Source organism: Onychostruthus taczanowskii, unplaced genomic scaffold (assembly GCF_017590055.1).
Source record: "Onychostruthus taczanowskii isolate IOZ18803 unplaced genomic scaffold, ASM1759005v1 scaffold104, whole genome shotgun sequence".
Classification (NCBI taxonomy): domain Eukaryota; kingdom Metazoa; phylum Chordata; class Aves; order Passeriformes; family Passeridae; genus Onychostruthus; species Onychostruthus taczanowskii.
The window spans coordinates 641327-660913 of NW_024496968.1; the positions used below are offsets into that span (position 1 = coordinate 641327).

The 19587-nt window shown below is 37.5% G+C and overlaps 1 protein-coding gene across 4 annotated transcripts in view; it reads right to left on the reverse strand.

Annotated features, from left to right (window-relative positions):
- ARID4B (AT-rich interaction domain 4B) overlaps window positions 1–19587 on the reverse strand; it is an 88162-nt gene that overhangs the window by 3227 nt on the left and 65348 nt on the right. For 3 of the 4 annotated variants that reach the window (XM_041413917.1, XM_041413900.1, XM_041413909.1), the window contains exons 17-22: window positions 15598–15843; window positions 9110–9194; window positions 8169–8361; window positions 5501–6709; window positions 3541–3651; window positions 1056–1271 (exon numbers count right to left, since the gene is read on the reverse strand). In XM_041413917.1, coding sequence (XP_041269851.1) covers window positions 1056–1271; window positions 3541–3651; window positions 5501–6709; window positions 8169–8361; window positions 9110–9194; window positions 15598–15843 — 2060 coding nt within the window. The remainder of the gene's footprint in view (window positions 1–1055; window positions 1272–3540; window positions 3652–5500; window positions 6710–8168; window positions 8362–9109; window positions 9195–15597; window positions 15844–19587) is intronic. The other variant, XM_041413926.1, reaches the window with a different exon arrangement.

Here is a 19587-nt window from a genome sequence, read left to right on the forward strand (position 1 = left end):
ACACATCAACCTGTAATGAGTGCAGCACCAAAGGACCAGAAGTCACAACTATATTAGGCTGTGGGAAAATGAGGAAAACTCAAGTGTCTGACTCAGCTACAGCAGGACATGTGTCAAAGAGCACTCCACAGACCAACTTCTGCCAAGCAACTTTAGCATGTGGAGTGTAGCCAAGGTACAAAGAAAGGAAGCAACAGAAGCCCTTCATATGTGTTGCACCAGGAAAGTGTTCAATGAATCTCAGCAGGGCAGTAAGTGACAATAAAGACCATTTACATTGCATACTTTTGAAGAGCACCAGAATGTAACTTGACTGTGAAGAACTACTGGGAAAAATACATTTAAAAGCAGACTAATGCTACAGACATCAGGGTTGGGGGAGGAAATAAAAATAAACCCAAAACAGCAAAGTCAGATTCAGTTGGTAAATTACACTAATATGAGAGAATTAATAAACCATTGATCTGTTTTTCAGACAGGCAGGCAGATAGAGTTTTTCACATAGGGTTAGGCAGGATCCTTTCCACACTGCTCACCCCTAGCTGGACCAGTAGGCTTGACTGAAACAAACAGAGTGGAAGTTCTTATTCCTAGAAACAGCAAACGTGCTGGTTCAATAATGCAAAATGGATGGGGAAAAAATTACAAATCAATCACCTAAGTGTCTGAACAAGAACTAGAGAACCAGGAGTAAAACATAAAGGAATTATCAACAGAAGAAGCACACAGAGCAGATAATGTTCATGCCAGAGTGACAGGTATGCACAGCACAACAAGAACAGCAAGGTAGCTCAGGAGCCAGATCTAAAAACAGTCCTGGAAGAGTGTGACATAGGGAGTTCCCTTTGCTGCAATTGTAAAAAGAAGAAAAAACAAAACAAACAAACAAAAATCACCAAAAAAACCCCACCTCTTTTTTTTTTTTTAATGAGGATTTATCATAACCTTCAGTAAACTCACGATGGAAACAAGAAAGCCAAAATACAGAACATTCAAAAAGCCTTTTTCACTACGCCACAAGATGACACTAGGTGTGTTTTCAAGAAAATACTTACACATTTGAAAACTCCACTTGTAAACTTTGGGCAAACGATTATTCTGTTCTTTGAGATCAGATTCCTTTTCTCCATTTTTACCACATTTTCCTGGAGACTGTGTTCTTGTGAGTGATTTGGTTTGGTGAGATTTCATACCAGTAGAAACCGACTTTGCTGCCTGGGACTTGGACACACTTTCACCAGCAGATAGTTCATCACTGTCGCTGCTGTTTGCTGAAGAAAAAAGACATTGTTACGAAACACAGCCCTAACTAAAGCCTGTCAGAAGCAACCTCCGTGCTGATTTTCATACAATGGGAATTTATTTGACCCAAATCCTTTACTTTAAAACAACAGAATCCGTCCTGGTGTAGCAGCTTGGCTTGATGCCCTTTGCATCACTGAAGCATAAAGCAGGTATATATAATGGGGACAAAATGAACCACATCTGCCTGCTCATGGGGCTGTACTTTTTTCTAAGAGTTCACAAGATTGACTGTAATGGTCCATCTCCTGTTTATCTCTTTCTGACATCAACTTCTAATGCAGTATTCAATATAGAAACCTCTATCCCATTTTAGAGCTAACAGACAGACTTTTTGACTGTATTTTTAGGACATGTATAGCAGAAATCAGAGCAAACACAGTCTTTTCTTAGCCTTATGTCACCTTTATTTTAATTTTCCTCTACTAAAATCACTATCAATAATATGAACACCTGTGACATACTCTACACATTTCTCAGACATGATAATACAATTTTTTAATTTTGGAAAAAGATATTTTGCTGACCCAAAACAGAAGAACTTTACTTTATGCTGAAAAAACTTTAAAGCAACAGGCTGAACTGAACACAGGTTTTTAATCAAGTCACTCAAAGGAGAGTAACAAAATAACCTATCTAAAAGACAAGATTTATGAGTAATGATTGAAAGGCTGAAGTTTTTTAGCATTACTAAAATAAAACTGAGGTGAAAGCAGGCACAAGCAACTGTAATTTAACACAAGGCTAGCAAAGCAGTGGAATAAAATGCCTAGGAAATCTGCAGAACCTCAATTGTTAAGAGCTGTTTTTAAAAACATATTGAATTTGTATTTATAAAGAAAAACGTATGCCTCAGTTGTACTGCCCCAGGTGATGACAAAGTAAGCCCTGAACCTTTTGGCCTCTATGATCTGGTGATCTACACAGGAGAAACTGAATACCCAAGACATGTAGTGTGAAAGAGCTTGGCCAGCTGCTTGTTGCTATTGGTTTAATGCAAAGGCAAGAGCTGAAGCTGCCACAAAAGCAGGTTAACAGACACAGTGGAATTTTGCCAAAAGCTTTTTTTTTCTTTTGCTTTCAGCTGAATCACATTTTATCTATTCATTTTCCTTATTACATCCAGTAGTGCCTGAAGTCTAACAAAAAGAGCACACACCAAGGACTGTGTGGTAATTGCTTTGAAGTTTCACAACCCGATGAAGACATAGGTTGAGAATAAGGGGTAAATTCACCAAGTCCAAGGGAATAAAGGCAAGGCTAAAAATGGTGTATTTGTTCTGCAAATTCAGTTTGTTTTGTTACTTTAATTTCTGGGGTGAGGGTAGGAATAAGGATTATGAAAGGAAGAGACCAGTGAAATGGAATTAAAAAGGATGAGAAAATATAAAGAGGAGATCAATGAACATGAAAGACAGGTGGGGTGAAAGCAAATACCAGACTAGCAAGTACAGACTTTTAGTAAAGCTGTTAATAGAAAGAGGGGAGGGAAGTTGGGGGAGAGAGAGGAAAAAAGGCATGGCATATGCTTTTTATCCTTGCTTTAAATCCATTTTTTACAGTTATCCTCCAGGCTTCAGTCCCTAGCTGCTTCCTGCTATTTTTTTACTCAGAGTGAAAAGAAGCAGTAATTGATTGTGCTGTCTCCCAAACACCTGTGCATACGACCCTAACACACCTCTGCTTTTATTAGGCTTCCCAAACCCAGTACTGTGGTTTCTATATCAATTAGCTTCTGCAACTACAAAAAACTGCAAAAGCTGCATTATTTACTGTAGATGTAACAGACAGCACAGGAAGAAAACAAGAATCTATAATCTTCTGGAATTATTCTCATATTTGCTACAGGGTAGAGATATTAACCTCCAAAAACTCATCTTGCAGAAAATACAGAGCATAGTTTCCTTCAGGTCCCAGTCTCCCCTCTAAAGCAGGCAGCTGTCATGATACAGAGATACCTGTCCCAATTCTGCCATGTGTGAAATACTCATTCTTCTTGGTTTTCCTGAATTACAAAATATTAAGGAGCTCTTAGAAATAGGCCCAGAAATAATACAAGACATTTAAAAACACTCTGGTGTTTAGGTAGAGCAATTTCTTAATTTAAACAGTAGTAAGAATTCCCTGATGAGAACATTTTGTCCTACTGCATTTTTTATTAACATTATTTTTATTCACCTCCTACAATCAGATGAAAAAATGACACGCTACTTTTATTTCACACTAAGCTGTACTTACTAGTTTTACTCTTCTTTTTGCTGGTCACAGATGTTTTGTGGCTTCTTTTCTGCTTTTTTGAGGAGCTGCCTCCTCCCTGAGCATCTTTAAGTCTTTTTTGGCCTGTACAGACTATAATTGGGAAAAGAAAATAAAAAAAAAAAAAGAAGAAATTGAAATTAAATAAACGCTTGCACTCCTCCCACAAAACACTTCAAAGCTTAAGTTTGAAGACAACAATGCAACTGTTCCTGCCTAACCTTAATGCAGCTCAGCTTTCTACTTAGATTGACAAGAGGAGGTGAAAGACAATGGAAAGCAGACGAAGTTTCTTTGCACAGAGTGCACTTGTATGATGATTGCAAATTACTTTCCCATATGCATCACTAGAATTTCTCTTGAACTACATGGGTTTACTATTTTTTAATACTGTAAATATGAAATATTGAAAAAGTTATCAAGACCTACTGGAAATAAAAAATGTTTTTAAAAGTTTGCTGTATTTATAAGCTGTGAGAAAAAAACCAAAGCCATAATCCATGATCAGTAATTACACTGACTAAAGTTGTTAACAAAATCATAGATAATGTTAAAAAATAAAAAAAAAAAAACCAAAAAAAACCCAAAAAACAGCAAGAAAAGAAAGGCAAACAAGTGAAAAATACTACTGACATTTGTGACTACAAGGGGAAAAAGCTGAAAAGGAACATGGAAGGATTTTAGTACACCTGCTAAAAGGGAGTGTTTTAGAACTTCTTCAAATGCTGTTGCATGTGACTTATAGACTAAAAATGAGCCCTTGAATAAAACAATCTAAATTAAGGAACCTAATTTTCTGAAACAGGCAACATGCTGACAAAATCAGAGAAGAACTTAAAGTCCAATGCGTGTAAAAATGCTCTTTTACAATCGTGTTCTTTCAAGTGGCAACATAAAAAACCCCAAGCAACTTACACAGCAAACCTACACAGCCTTAATTAGCAAAGCAATAGAGGTGTAGTTATCAAGAGGTACACACTGACCTCTTCCAAACTCTCTCCTTTAAGGAAACATATTTTGTTACATACTTTCAGAAGATCATTTTCAACAGGACACTGAAGGTATCACAACTTTAAGACATTTTGAAAAAAAAAATCTAATTGCTAGCCAAAATCTACTGAGCTAAGAAACCCACTTCTGTCTCAGGTTTGTATACAAAATGTATTTTCTTCCTTTGTGTTCATAATTTTTAGCCACTACAACACAGTGAAAGTAGCTGTACTTTTGATGAACTGCAAAACAGCCAGTGACTTTCAGAAAAAAGCTTTTGGATCTTGCCTTGCCAGCAGTTAAAAAGCAGGCAGCAGTACAGCGACATCATGTGCACAAGTGTTTATTATCCCCCACTCTCTCCTGGCTTCAGGAAAGGAACTTCAATCCAAAAAATCACATATGAAAGTGAAACATAGCTGAAAAGGTCAATGCTTTTATCAGCTTGACTTGAATCTTATGAAGTTAATGTTCTAGAAAAATACAAATTAGAAATGACTGCCTAAGCACCCTAGCAGCAAGAGGGCTTTCTCCCCCCAAAACAAAAAACTTACAGAGAATCAAATGTTATGCAAGAAAAGCATCTCCTGCTTCTAAGGACAGTGCTGGAAATGCTTCCATCTTGCTACCATAAATGTTCCTTACACAAGCTATTACAGTTTGCTTTGGGCTTTTTTTATCATATCCAGTATAAACTTCATTCTTTTATCCTTTGTCCCTCAGTGAAACCACCACAATTTCAAACGAAAAGCCAATAAACTTGCTGGCAGATGACATTTTACTCACGAGATGATTATGCCATTTCCACACATCTGAAATGGACAGCAGGCTACTACTTCCTGCAACAACTAACTTCCCTGCACCATAATCAAAACAGAATGAAAACACATCAGCAATGTTAGAAGTAAGAGCTGGCTAGGTTGGAGACAGCTCTGTTTACCCTTTCCTTTACCTTTTTCAGCATGCTCTGGCTCTGGTTGATTACTACTGCTGGAGCTGATGCTGGCATCAAAACCTGTTGGAGAAATGTTTCCCTCAGACTGGAGGTCTTGCAGCTCCCCTGCCACACTGTCCACCTCTATTGTGCTATCTGTTTCACTTTTGATGCTTCGTATCTCTTCTTGATTTGGTGGCAGTGTCTCAGAGACAGTGACACTGGACTGATGTCTACTGGATTCTGTCACAGTTACAGAGGAAGGTGACTCAGGAGTTGTAGGAGGCGTATTTAGCACAGAATTGCTGCCGCTGCTTGGAAATTCAACTTTCTTCTCACCCACTTCAGTCGGTTTTTCCTCAACAGGTTTTACATCCACACTTGCTGGCAAAGATTTTTCAAGTTCACAGTTAGGCAAAGAAATGCCTTCTTCTGCAAGAGTCTGAAGCTGCTGCTCTGCCACAGCATCCTCAGGAGCAGCGTGTGGAGGAGAAGCAGCAGCCTCAGTATCAGAGTCTGAGAACAGCTCTTTCAGCGTTTTCTTCGGCCACTGGCCTTGGATACTTGACCACACATCTTTTCGATCCTTTGCTCTGGTGTTCTGAAGTCTTTCATCAGAGTTATTTAGAAGCTTTATTCTTTTCTCTCCCACTTCAGAAAATCCGGAGTAGAAAGTACTTGTCCGTAAAGATTTCCTTTTCTCCTCTAGTCCATTGTACTTTTTCGTTGGAGTGATTTTCAGTTTAGATTTGTCTTCCTCATCTTCATCCGAGGAGCTGTTACTGCTGTTTTCTAAACTAAGGGAGTCTTTGTTTTTGGACTTCTCATCCTTTCTATTAGGTGACACGGTCTTCAAGGACTCCTCTGCAACACAGTGTCTTCGTTTTCCACGCTTCACTTGTGGTTTTGCTGTTTTATCCACGATCTCCTTCTTTCCATCCTTTCTCTTCTTTGTGGCTTCGTCTTCTCCATCAGACTCACTATCTTCAGATAACTCTTCCATCTCTTTCCTCAATCTTTCAGGAGACTTGGATACAGACTTGGGCACCACTGCATCTGTAAGAGCTTTAGTTTCTTCTGGGAGGGATGAACCGCTCTGTTCTTTTAGACGGAGTTCATTTTTATCATGGCTTACAGCGTCGGGCTGAGATTCCTCCTTGCCATCAGCATGAGCATTCGGGGCACTTTGGTCATCTTCTTGCTCACTATCATCAGAACTTTCAGAAGCTAATTCAAAGTAAATCCAAACAAAACAAAAACAAAACAAGAAAAGTTTGTCTTGATTCTGATTACAAAGAATTATTGAAAAACAAAAACCAAAAAAAATAACTAAAGAAAACTGTACAGCTATGAAGACATGCTACAGGGATCTCTAGCAGTCTCTCTCTTAAATGGTACCTCCTGAAGAGTTCAAAAGTCTAGATTAGAAACTAGGAAGATTCTGTTATACAGTACATCTCCAGGAATTTCTGAACGGGTAGAGAAAGCATAGCATGCGTTAATCCATAAAAAACTAACTTCTGCACCCAAACCAGTAACTGAAAGATGCCTTTACATACTTCTTATGGGTGACAAATACTACCATTATCTGCCTTTTTTCCAAAGCTCCTAACACAGACACCATTTTCCCTGGAAAATCCAGAGTCTCAAGGACAGAACAACACCACACATACTGGATACTGTCTAACAAACCAACCAACCAATCTGATGACCAGCCTGGAAAAAAGGAAGTGAAAGCAATAAAGAAAAGCACTTAGGGAAACAAACGGACAAGAAGAATGTAGGATAACTGCAAGAAAATTCAGGGTCAGCAACAAAGAATCCAAGAGAAGAACAAAGATATATAATCCCAAAGGAATCAACAGCAATCTCATTCAGTGTGAAAAGATACAGATTCAAGGAGAAACAGGAATTGGCTCAAATATATAGATATATGTAACTCCTTGATTTGTAAAGTTAATTAAAGATTAATTATCATACTAATAATAGTGTCATTGCTAATTGTTTGTGGGTTTTTTGTTTTTTTTTTTTTTTTTTTTGTTTTGTTTGTTTTTTTTTTTTTTTGTTTGTTTTTTTTTGTTTTTTGGGTTTTTTTTTGTTTTTTTGTTTCTCATTTCCTAAGGAAATGAAGCATTATAGATTATGTTGACTGTTATTCTGCCAACAGTTTTGGAACCCAGTGGCCAGTGTCAAATAAGTTGGAATGATTATTAAATTCACACAGCTTCCACAAAAGTTTGTGGCTACCCAAACTACCTATACCATGTATGATTTCCTTCTCTGGAAGCATGCTGTAAACTAAGAATGAAGAGAAGCGAGTAGGTATTAAAATGCTGCTGTAAATGTGTGGGCAGGGGAACACAGTGCTAGCAACAGACGTGCAGATATGAATAATGGGTCCAATAGCTTAAGTAAACCAAAAATTAAAACTTTACAAATTAACAGATTAGATAGGAAGCAAATATGCTTTGCTCTATATCAAACAGCAACGAAAAAAAGAAAGGATGGCAACACAAAATGTAATGACCATTAACACACTGAATTCACAGAAACTGCCAACACTGCTTTTGTCCAATGTTATTTCTGTTATAATTAGCCAGACAGACTCAAGCATTTGGTTGCATCAGTTATTCTACATTGTTTAAATGCCATTTACAGAATTAGAAAAAGCTTTAAAGTATAATACCTTGTAGCCCATTAATGATAGAAGTAATTTCTATTGATTTAACTGAAGCTTGTTCAGTATTTTTGGCTTCAGTGCTGTCAAGTTTGGACCCAGTCTCCGGTGATGTGCTGGTGTGAAAGGGGGGTTTTGACAAACGTCGCAGTTTACAAGGTTTAGGAGAATACTTCTCTTCCTTCTCTCTGTCAGTTTTATTCTAGGTGAAAAAAAGATACAAAAACTCTTCTCATTGGAGCACACATCTTATAATGGATTACATATAAACAATGCTTACAGTTATCTTAAACATTCACTCTGTAGAGGAAAACTCTCCTCTGCTTTAAGGACTACAAACTTTCTACGCTCTATGACAAGACTTTTCTATTCAAGACAGGGACTTTGCCAACACTAAAACAAATGGGAAAACAAATACACCCAGTGCACAAGGAGAAGTGGCACTGCAGGATGCCAGGCTCAGCAGTGGCAGAAGGAAAAGCTCCCTTGCAGCCCACTGTTCAAGAAATATGTCATCATCTAAGCCTAAATATCAGTTGTGGAAGAATTAATTTTGAAAAAAATCTTGGCAATAAAATTACAGAGTCCTACGCACATGGACTAGTCCACAGATTTGCACTGCAGAATCAGAGAGATCTCAAATTTCACCACCCTCAAGCTGGTTCCCAACACAGACAATAATCTGTATCCTTCTCCTTTGATTTCTGTAAATGACTACATACACTTAATTAAAAATTCAGGAAAGAAGGAAAGAGAAGCTTCCCCTCCTTGCCTCAAAGAGAAAAGCCAAACCCATGGTGAAAAGAGTTAATGTTTAAAAGGCTACGAAGTTGCTTTACCTGATAAGCATTTGCAGGCCAATCAAAAGGTCAGGAAGGGAGGCAGGGATTACTTAACTATGTATCAAACCAACACTGGGAGCAACAAGAGAGAAAAGGGAGAAAAACTACCTTTATTTTCTTTCGATGCTTAATTTTTGGTACATTTTTATCAGCTGGTCTCACTATCTTGTCTGCCTTTATCCACTCATCGTACCTAAACAGAAAAAGAAATCATACACATTTATTGTTTTAAGCAGATAATCACATTACAGTAGAAATTTAACTGAGGAAAAAGAGAATTAGTAGCCATATAAAAACACAATTGGAATTTGAATAGAGTAATTTGTGGAATTCCCAAGTCTGTGAGGTTTCAGGTAAGGTTCAGAGGATTAACATCTCTTTACACTGAGGGGCAAATGCAAAACCCATTTTCCAGTCTGAACAGAACAGCAGAAATCCATGTATGCAGGTCGGACAAACTACCTGAATGAGAAATCTATACAGACCACTAAAAACTATACCTCCTATTTATACACTGTAAAACTTTAACAATAAAATAAACAACAATAAAATAAAATAACAATACAATAAATCCTTTCAACTACAAAAAATGTGACGTGTTAATAAAAATAAACTCTTTCAATCCCGAGTGACTGCAGGGAGTTATCTGGAGTGAGAAACCCCTCAGAGTCACCAGCTTTGAGTCACTGACTTCACAGGGGCATTTTTCAGTTCCTCTTCTGTTAAAGATTTCCACTTAGTATCAGAGTGATACGAGACAAAAAATACTAAATAGCACCAAGATATTATATAACAACAGGCATCTTGTTATTCAAGACTGGACCTGATAAGTACAAATCCAAGACCAAAGAAGTACATTCTTAGTATGAATATACTGCAACTGTGCAGTACTGTGCTTGCCAGATTGTGTATTTCGGAAAAAGTCAAGAGTCACTTAAATAATTTTTTCTTCCTCCCCATAACAATAAGCTGCTTTACTACTTAAATTGTAAATTCAAGAACCATATGCATGAGAAACATTTAAAAAAACAGTTAAAAATTTGTTGGTACTAACTTTGACCTGAATGCACATACAAACAAATTCTGATCCCCCCAAGAAAGCATGAAAAAAAGAGGAGAAAAAATCAACTTCAAAAACCGAAAACCACACTCTTCAAACAAACTTGTACAATATTGAGTTGATCACCATGCTGGCTTTCCAGCTGGGCTTACTTGATCATAATTTTGATATATGACTACTGACACAGTCCTAATTCAGCTCCTTTGCAACCACTGTCAATTATATTCACAATATTGACATAAATTAAAATTATTTAGGGAAAAACATGCAATTTTCTAACTTGCTTTCCTACGCATTATGATTTATGATCCATACAAGGGATTTCAGAAGGTAAATACTGTATTCTACTAATTTAAATGTCACATAATAATACAGTGAAAAATGAAATAGCAGCAGTCTGAAAAACAGCTCTCCAAAACAATTTATTCTGCTTTTTCACCTCCATGTGACAATAAAACCCACAAAATCTCACAGCAGACCATGCAGACTATGACATACCAAGACTGCATACACTGCTGCAGACACCACTGTCTATTACTATTATTATTAATAGACACCACTGCCTATTACTGTACTATTACACTGTCATTACCAAGTGAAATGTCAGTAAACAGGTTCAAAACTGAAATACAATTCTGCAGAGTACTTGTTCATATGGAAAAATCCCACATTCTGTGAGACTGTGGGAAACCCTATTTGAAGCAATCTTTCTTCAAGACAAAGATATGTTTTGCACAAGGAACACCATGAAGTGCCTGCCAAATGGACTTTGTGACCCAGAGAAATGCATGAGTATTTTATTAGATCTAAATACATGCAGGAAAACAGCACTAGGACCTGACAAACACATGGTAAAAAGTGAGGATTCTCACAGTGTCCTTTCTGCACACTCAACCACATTGCTAGAATACCAAATTTGTATCACTCATTCTTATGCATCTCCAATAAGAAATTAATCTTCCTCCTATGTAAAGTCTGTGCACGGCCCACACTGTCTGAGATTCACAGCAACTGCAGTGCCTGTTGGGGCAAGAGCTGACAGACATGGGGGCACACTGAACCAAAGGAGAGAAGTGCAGAATCTGAAGAGAACACCTGTCCATACCACAGAGTCCTAAACATCATGGACTAGAAACATTGGTCATGCAAGCCCTCATCTCAAGGAATACAAATTGGAACAATAATGTGTGACAGTCACAGTTGCAGGCCAGAGCATTTCCTGCTTTACTCCTGCCTGCATCCAAAACAGCAGGCTGACCCTGTGAGGAGGCCACAGAAATCTCCCATCTTCTCCAGGGACTCAGCTGCCCCACACTTCACTCCTTTGCATCACACAGCTCCTTTAACTACTCACATATCTGATGCAAATGGTTTGCCTAAACCTGGGACAACTGGACCCCAGGCTCAAACAGATCCTGCAGAAAAGATATATTCCAAGCCACAGTTGACAACCTGACCCTAAATTACATTCTCCTCCCCTGCAAGACAGAGAAGCACCCGGAAAGCTGTATCTAAAATGGGGTGTGTGACTCAGACTAGAGCCTCTTTCTAGAACTGCACCTGCTAACATATGAACACTTACTTCATCACTAATCTTACTTTGGACAGTCTGTTCACAAAACAAAAATAACCCAAAAAATATTATCAAAAAAGTTCTTCAGCTCTCATTACAAGAAGCATGTACTTTCAGAGGACCTGGGTTGCTTTACTGCAGTGCTGTCTTTCACATGTACTAACTTCACCCTGAAGTGAGCAGATGAGAGTGGAGAGGAAGGAGATAATATGGGGAGCTGCTCCTAAAAGAGGTACTTCAGATTTCTTTGAAAATCAAGATGGGGGTTTAATAAGGAATTATTATTTACTTATTTTTTTAAACCAGGTTTCATATGAAGACCTGGAATGCTTCCATAAAGAAAATCCCCTTGCCTTACCAAAATGAAGACAAAGAAGAGCACCTTGCATCAGAGTATGTACTGATACTATTACATTCACAGGCACTACTTGCAAGACAAAATGCACCACAACATACTCTCAGAGACTGCACAGTCAATCTTCCACACAAGTACTAGAGGAGAAAAAAGGAAGGAAGCATACTTGTCCAGACTAGATTTATGCTAGCAAATGTAGCACTTTTCTCAGAAGGACAGGTGACCTCAAGGAGCTAGCAAGCCTTGGCAAATTCACTGAAAAGGTCCAGTATACTATCTGTAGCTGCTAAAAAGGGAGAATTAATTTTTTTTTTTTCTGTAATCAAAGAAAGGAGAAAAACTAGTCTGATACTCAGATACTGGGATATTAGATGGGGATTCTAGGTTGCCTAATTTCTTTTTTGTTTTTGGTTTTTTGTTTTTTTTTTTTTAAATAATGTCTCTCCTGCCCCCTAATGACATATGTTACTCTCCAGGACCAGAAATTTTGCTGCACATTTCAGTGTTTGACTGTGAAGTGTAAAATTTGTATATGAAATAATGCTTCAAAAAACTTAGACAGAAATTACATGCAGATTTCTGAAGGAAAGAAGTGTTGAAAATAGTAAGTCTTAGCTTTAAACAATTGAAACATTCAAGAATAACATGTCTTGTGATGTTGTACCATAATGACACACAGTTTCATCGATCTAAATGCTTTTTAAAAATGCACCCTCTAATTACTGGGAATACACTGCAGAAGAAAGTCACCTCGAACACACAATGAACTGTTCTTTGCACTCGGAGCTGAAGAATAAAATGACAACAGAAGGAACCGGCATCATAGGCCCCAAAGAAGTTTTAGTTACATATAAAACACACATGTATAAATTACACATTATTCAGAACATCACTGGTCTGTCAGAAGAAGTTTCTGTGTATTTCTCTGCTTTTTCTGGTTAACACACAGTAACATAAACAGGTGCCTCTAACAGGGTAGAGATTTCTACCATTCCCTTTGACTGCAAGTCAGGCTCCACTGAACACTACCATTCAGAGACCTTTACCAGAGACACACATCATCTGAATCTCAGGAGGTTACAACAAGATCCTTTAGCATAATGCTGTACAGCTTCTCCCCTTTCTATTTACTCTTTAAAACAAAAAAAAAGTTATACAGTTCTTAATGTCACTGTTCCAGAGCATTAGAAAAAAAAAAAAAAAACAAACCCAACTAATGAGGATGAGCATGAAGTTCACCCACCATCATTCCAAGTACCCTAAGGAATGTGAGCATGCCCACACAAACAGTTATCCTGAATTCCAGACTGATACTGAAATTACCTTGTGATAAGAACCTTTAGTAGTTATTTAGGATTTCTGCTCCAACTTATGAGTTTAAAGAACAGGCCATTAAATGGTATACCTGATTGCAAGGGGAAATGGGAAAGTCAACTTTAAGGAGCAGAAGAATGACAGAATTAAAAAAACCCTGGATGACTAGCAAATCCTAGTTCAGTACACCCCCTGTACTGTACATACAGTACCTGTCCCTGCTAAGTAATCTTCAATGAATAAGGAGGGAAGGGAATTGCTTCCTACCCTGCTAAGGCAGTTGCGTTTCCAGGTTGTCACTGACTGAAAGCCAAATGAAGCTGTTACAGCCTACAAGACTACCCTTCACAACATAAAGCTGTCAAAGTATTTAGATGCTGGCTAAAGCTGAGGTTTACACACTCTATCTGTCAAATCCATAAACTTGAGTAATTTTACATGTATGAAAAATATTAGCCACGTTTAGCAGAGTCCATGCACAGTCCCACAGCTAAATCTCAATCACTGATGTATTTTTCAGTGAATAATCCTACTCCCCCGCCAAACCTTGTCAGAGGGCTATTTTGAAACACCAGGTAAAAATATAAACTCAAATCCTGCTGCCAGAAAGACCAAACAATCAACATTCCTTACTTCTCAAAGGAGTTCAAGTTAACTAAAAATGCTTTTATTGTAAAACATATCCTAGTAACAGAAATAATGCCTCTAACATCAATCTGCAGATTTGCTTAAAATGAAGCATTAAAAATTTAGAATCTTGATTTCTCCTTTAAGAACTGGGGTGCTGGAATCTCCAAGGTGAAGAAGACTCATTTCTGACTTCTCATTTCTTCAGATTTGAAGCAGTACTGCTCAAGTAAAATTCTGATCATTTCACCTCACAGCACGGATAACAGCATGATATTTGCTCCAAAAGAAAAATAACTTCTATGCTTACATGTGAATTCCAAAACAAGAGTTTAAAAGCAAGAAACCTCTTGGAATGGTACACACAGTAGTCTTCAGTGAGTAGGATGAAAATTTCAGCAAATTGCACTCCAAGGGAGTCCTCTCAGTAAGAACCGGACCAGAACGCAAGTCACACCCCAGCTCCCACATTGAGCAGGCTGCATCTCCCCTCATCTCTTGACTTCACAGCTCACTATGCTTACAGATGTTGCCTGAAGACAGTTTATGTCAGATCCTATTCCTGTAGATCAATGTAGATCAAAATTCTACAGAAGATCGGTACCAGAACTGGCAAGAGCAAGATTCCTCCTCGGCAGCAGTGCCTGGATCACCGGGCCGTGATGCAAAGAGGTGAATTCAAGGCAGCAAGAGAAGCACTGCACTTCTCTGTCACCTTTGCTAGCAGATCTTGCTAGAACTGAATAAATGGTATTTGTCCTGCCCTCTTGGCCAGAGGCAGGATGCCCAGATGACAGATGAAGGTTACAAGAACCTCAGCTTTCCCAGAAAAGGAAAAATAAGAAAAAAGTACCTCAGACTTGTTTCACACTTTGGGATTTTTTTTACAGATAGTGATAAAGTTTAAAAGGTAATATTTAAGGACAATGAGCAATTATGTGGAAATGAGGAAAGGAGCAGACATGTTTATAAGCTGCTCAAAAATTTTAGTTTTCTCTACTGTTTTCAAAGTAGCTTCAAGTTTTAAAAGGCAAAAAAGAGGTCTGAAATAGCAACAGAAATACTTCAAATTATCTCTATTAATGCTAGACTAAAGATAATAAAAACCATATGCTCCTCCTATTAAAGAAAGCATGAGGAAGCCACTAGGCTAAGAAGAGTCTGGCTGCGAGGGGAGGTGGGCTAGGGAGGATAGATATCAGATCAGATGAAATGCAGTTACTTCTGTGCACTTATTTGCCACTAAGAATCTTGTTGTTTTCCAGTTAAATACCCTACTGTTGGTGTACTCTGTGCTTCACTGACAAGAGTGAGCTCACTCAGCTAAATGCACTACTCAAACACTGAATCAGAGAAAATTGGCTTAAGAGAGCCAGAGGAGGAACCTGAAAAGAGTGATGTCTCTCTTGCACGGGAAGATCTAAAAGTAAGATGGGGAACAAATGAAGCCTTCTTTGAACAAGTCATTTTAAGATGATTTTCCAAGTAACTAAAGCCCTGCATTTATATAATGATAAAAATCTAAGTTTCATACAGTACAATGACCTTCACAGAACACCAATACTGAAAGTTTAGGACTCCAGATGTCTATTAATTTAGTTTTTAAAATTCATAAGTGTATTTGAGAAGTAATTCAAGAAGTAATCACTAACTAAAACTCAAGTTACCTCACATTCCATCCACAGTAGTGCACCAAGTAAAGGACTTCTCCACCTTCGATGTCAGAATCTTTAATACTAGCTTCATACATTTTTTGATTTTTCCCTCTTCCATACCGCACTTGGACTTTCATGCCTGGTGGATAGCATTCAAACTCTTCTTCCTCATTGTTATTGTTGTCTTCTTCCTCCTCCTCCTCTTCCTCCTCCTCTGCTTCTTCTTCATCTTCATCTTCTTCCTTATTCGTGTCATCTCTTGAAAGGTTTAAAAAATTGTAGAGTTAATATGAGATACTTCATAAGCTTTTCAGTTCCAAACCACATATATTGATAAATATTGTGGATGCATTAGAGAGTGGGAAACAGGAGGCTCCAAATATGTGAAAATGTACTACAGCTGAGTAATATCAGCAAAACAGGATATAGCAACACACACAAAATCCAGTGACTGTAAGGTGCAAAAGTGACTAAAAGAAAAAAAAATTCCATCAAAATCTGTATGAGTAGAAGTTGTTCAAACTCATCTTTATATGATTCTTGCATGCAGTGTTGTTGTTTAAATACAATTTACTCACTTAAAAATTAATTATTTTCAATATAGAGAAAATGTTCTAAATTCCATTTTTTAAGTTTTACAAATGTTTATTGAAACTGGCTTCTCAAAAAAATCCTTGATTTGTTATAATGCATAAACTCTATCTCAACAGCTTGAAATTACTGCAACCACAACCAGATTTTGGACAAAAAACTCCCCAACACCTTATGTGACTGTATTAGCAAATTAAACAACCTGTGCTAATTTATGACCTTATCACTCCTTGCCAATTACACCAAAAGTATTCTAAATATGTCAAACTTGCATTTAATTACTATATAAATACACAAGCAGGTGTTCACTGCTTTCAGAAGTAAGCTAGTTTTGAACACATCTTTAGCTATTTTGGACCAATTTTCAGAAGCAATAAGAACCACAAATCTTGCTTGTTTCAGTCAATGGCAGCCACAGGCTGCTCAGTTATCTGAAAATTATCTGCAATCAGCTTAAAGAGGCAGACTAGATTACAAAAGTTAATGGGGGAAAATATCTTCTAATCTTAATTAGGTTTATAAAGCAGCATTATTGGCCCTCGTACCATTCTAATCACACACTCTGTGCAACACAGAACAGATTTAGTTGCTGACTAAATTCACAACTGCAGACTGCCAACAATAAAAAAAAACCTGACACACGGAACAGGTATGTTTGGCTATCTGGATAAGAGAGAATGTAAGTACTGCTCCAAGTCTGATTCACACCAGTATTTCAGTTAAGCTCACAAAGAGGGAAGTCTGTATTAATAATATAAGCCTTTCCATAACATTTTCAGTAGAAAATACTCAGATAAGCCAAGCTACTTTCTCTCAGCGAAAGGATGCTCCTTTGCAGAAGTAAAACTGCAGTATTACTATCTAGTTATCTGGCAAAAGGTAATTCAGAACAATATGCTAAATTCAACTGTAGTATAACCACACTGATTTAACAAAATTACTTCAGAAATGAATGTTGTCACATATATGCATAGACACACTAAATATACAAATACATATATGTATATACACACATGTGCATACACACTGAGACAAAGGGTAAAAAAGTCCATATTTTTCTGTGACAAGTCACAGAAGACATATCTATTCAGGTATATATGGCATGGACCCTACAGTATAATTCAAGAAGGCCACTATTTTAATTTTAATTTTTTATGTATATATGTATGTATATGTATAAATATACACACACATACACAAAGTCTTGGCCTTCCAGGAGATATAAATACAGGCAGATAGATAGATATAGAACTATACACTTCACTGAACTACTTTGCCAGTGAAGTTAAAACCACCTGAGTTAAAAATGCAACATAAATACACAAGATTTGAAAGCTCACTTATGGTAAAATTTACTTCCCAAGGAAATGAGGAAAAAAGGTGCCCAAAGATTCAGATGAAAAATCCCTGAACACAATTCCAGAGTTAACAACAAAAAGCACCAACTAATAATTTAAATTATTTTAAGTTATACTCTCTGCTGCACTAAACAAAAATTCCTAGCCAATTTCAGTTCAATAGGTATTATCATACAAAAGCTTAAAAAAACAGGATCAGAAGCAGAGTGACCACTGCTCCAAGAACAAGATGAACTTTTTATTCTCTGTTACTAAGTACACTTCAAAACTGCAGTGGACCAAATTCTGCCTTCTTATTTTTTTCTCTCCAAGATCTAGGGGCACAATCCTCGAACGCTGTCTACGAAGTAAAGTATGCCTATGCTGGAGAGTCAGGATTTTCCAGACACTGGCAATTATGGTGCCCGTGGCTTTTGGAAAGCTGAACAAATCTGGAGTCTCTCTCATCTTGGTGTCCCAACATATCCTACAAAGACTGCATGAAAATACCAGAAATTGGTACCTTCTGCAAGAGATGTGTGAAACCATCATGGTGAGTAACTTGGATGGTCAAGGAGATGTGAACAGCAGGCTGAACACGGGTGGAAGGCATGTCAGGAAGCAAAAGCAAAATGGCAGCAGAGAGGGCTGCAATTAAAAAGTGTTCTAACGAGTGACTTGGTTAGCAATTATAAGCTCAAGGTTTTAGGAAACCAAACGGAAGCAAAGAATGTTCATAATTTTTGAGCAGAAAAATCCAACACACTCATATAGCTCCTGGAACAAAACAGCAACAAAAAAACCGCAACACAAAACCCAAGAACACATATCAATGGTTGCAAGGAAGATATTGTCTTATAATGCCATAAATAGTTCAAATCTGGCAGTGCAGACAAAGGAGAAGCCGTGACTGCCACAAAACTGAGGTTTCTAAGAGGAAATAGTGATTGTAGGCATCCAGAATGCACAGTCATAACTTCATGAGTCCATGTATGTATGCATGAGATCACTGAATTTTCTTCAATGCTGTTTAGCCAAAATCCCATTTGGGGGAAGGGCATGGGGAAAAGGTAAAATAAATTAAAAAAAAAAAAAAAAAAAAAAAAAAAAAAAAAAAAAAAGAAAGAAAAAAGAAACAAATCTCTTGGCAGCAGACAGTAATTGTCAACTTAAAACCAGTACTGAGCAGTATCTACCATAAAGCTACAACAATATGAACAACCCCCAGCAGCAGCTGATGAAACAAGGCAGCAGCAGATGTGCATATACAGCGCACAGGAGACACAGCAATACAAGTGTAACTGTTCCAGAATCCAAAGTATTACCAGAAAGCTTATCAGAACTCAGAAGCACTACAAATTACAACCACAGACTAAAAAGAATACCCTCACCCCATCTCACAATGATTGGGAACATAAACCTTCAGAAGCAAGAAATTAATGAATAAGAATGCAAAATTATTTGTTAATAAAGTAAAACCATTAAAATGTTTAGACGATACAAATATTGCTTATCATTACTTTCAAAGGACAAAGCAATACCCTCAAAAGGCTAAAACCACACACAGTAGGTCACTCTCTGTCAATAGAAAGATTTAACACCAACAAGCCCATAATTAAGTGTATTAACAACCGGACATAGTTAATAAATGAAACGCTGCTGCTCTTACACCAGTCAAGAAAATGCAGCATCATGCAAGTCTATTTCAGCCCACACTCTCTGGCACAAAACATGAGCTGTAACAAAGCCCAGGTGAAGCCTATGAGACAGAGTGTGATTTGGAACATTATACCTGCCTCCTAGAATTCCTGTTTTGCAGCAAACCTAACCCTACTCCAGTATGCTTCCCCTGATGCACCACACTGCTACACACAGCAGGTGAGATGGCACATGAAAGATTATTTTTTCAGGGGTTATTCTAAAATTTGAGGAAGCAAGATTATTTCAATTATTGTCTTAATTAAGTCATTACAGTTAATTGAATCACTAGCAGAAATAAACTTTAGTATAACTGACACTTCAAGTTTAGGAATTAGCTTCTATTTTTGTTTCCTGCTTATTTTTTTTCCCTTTT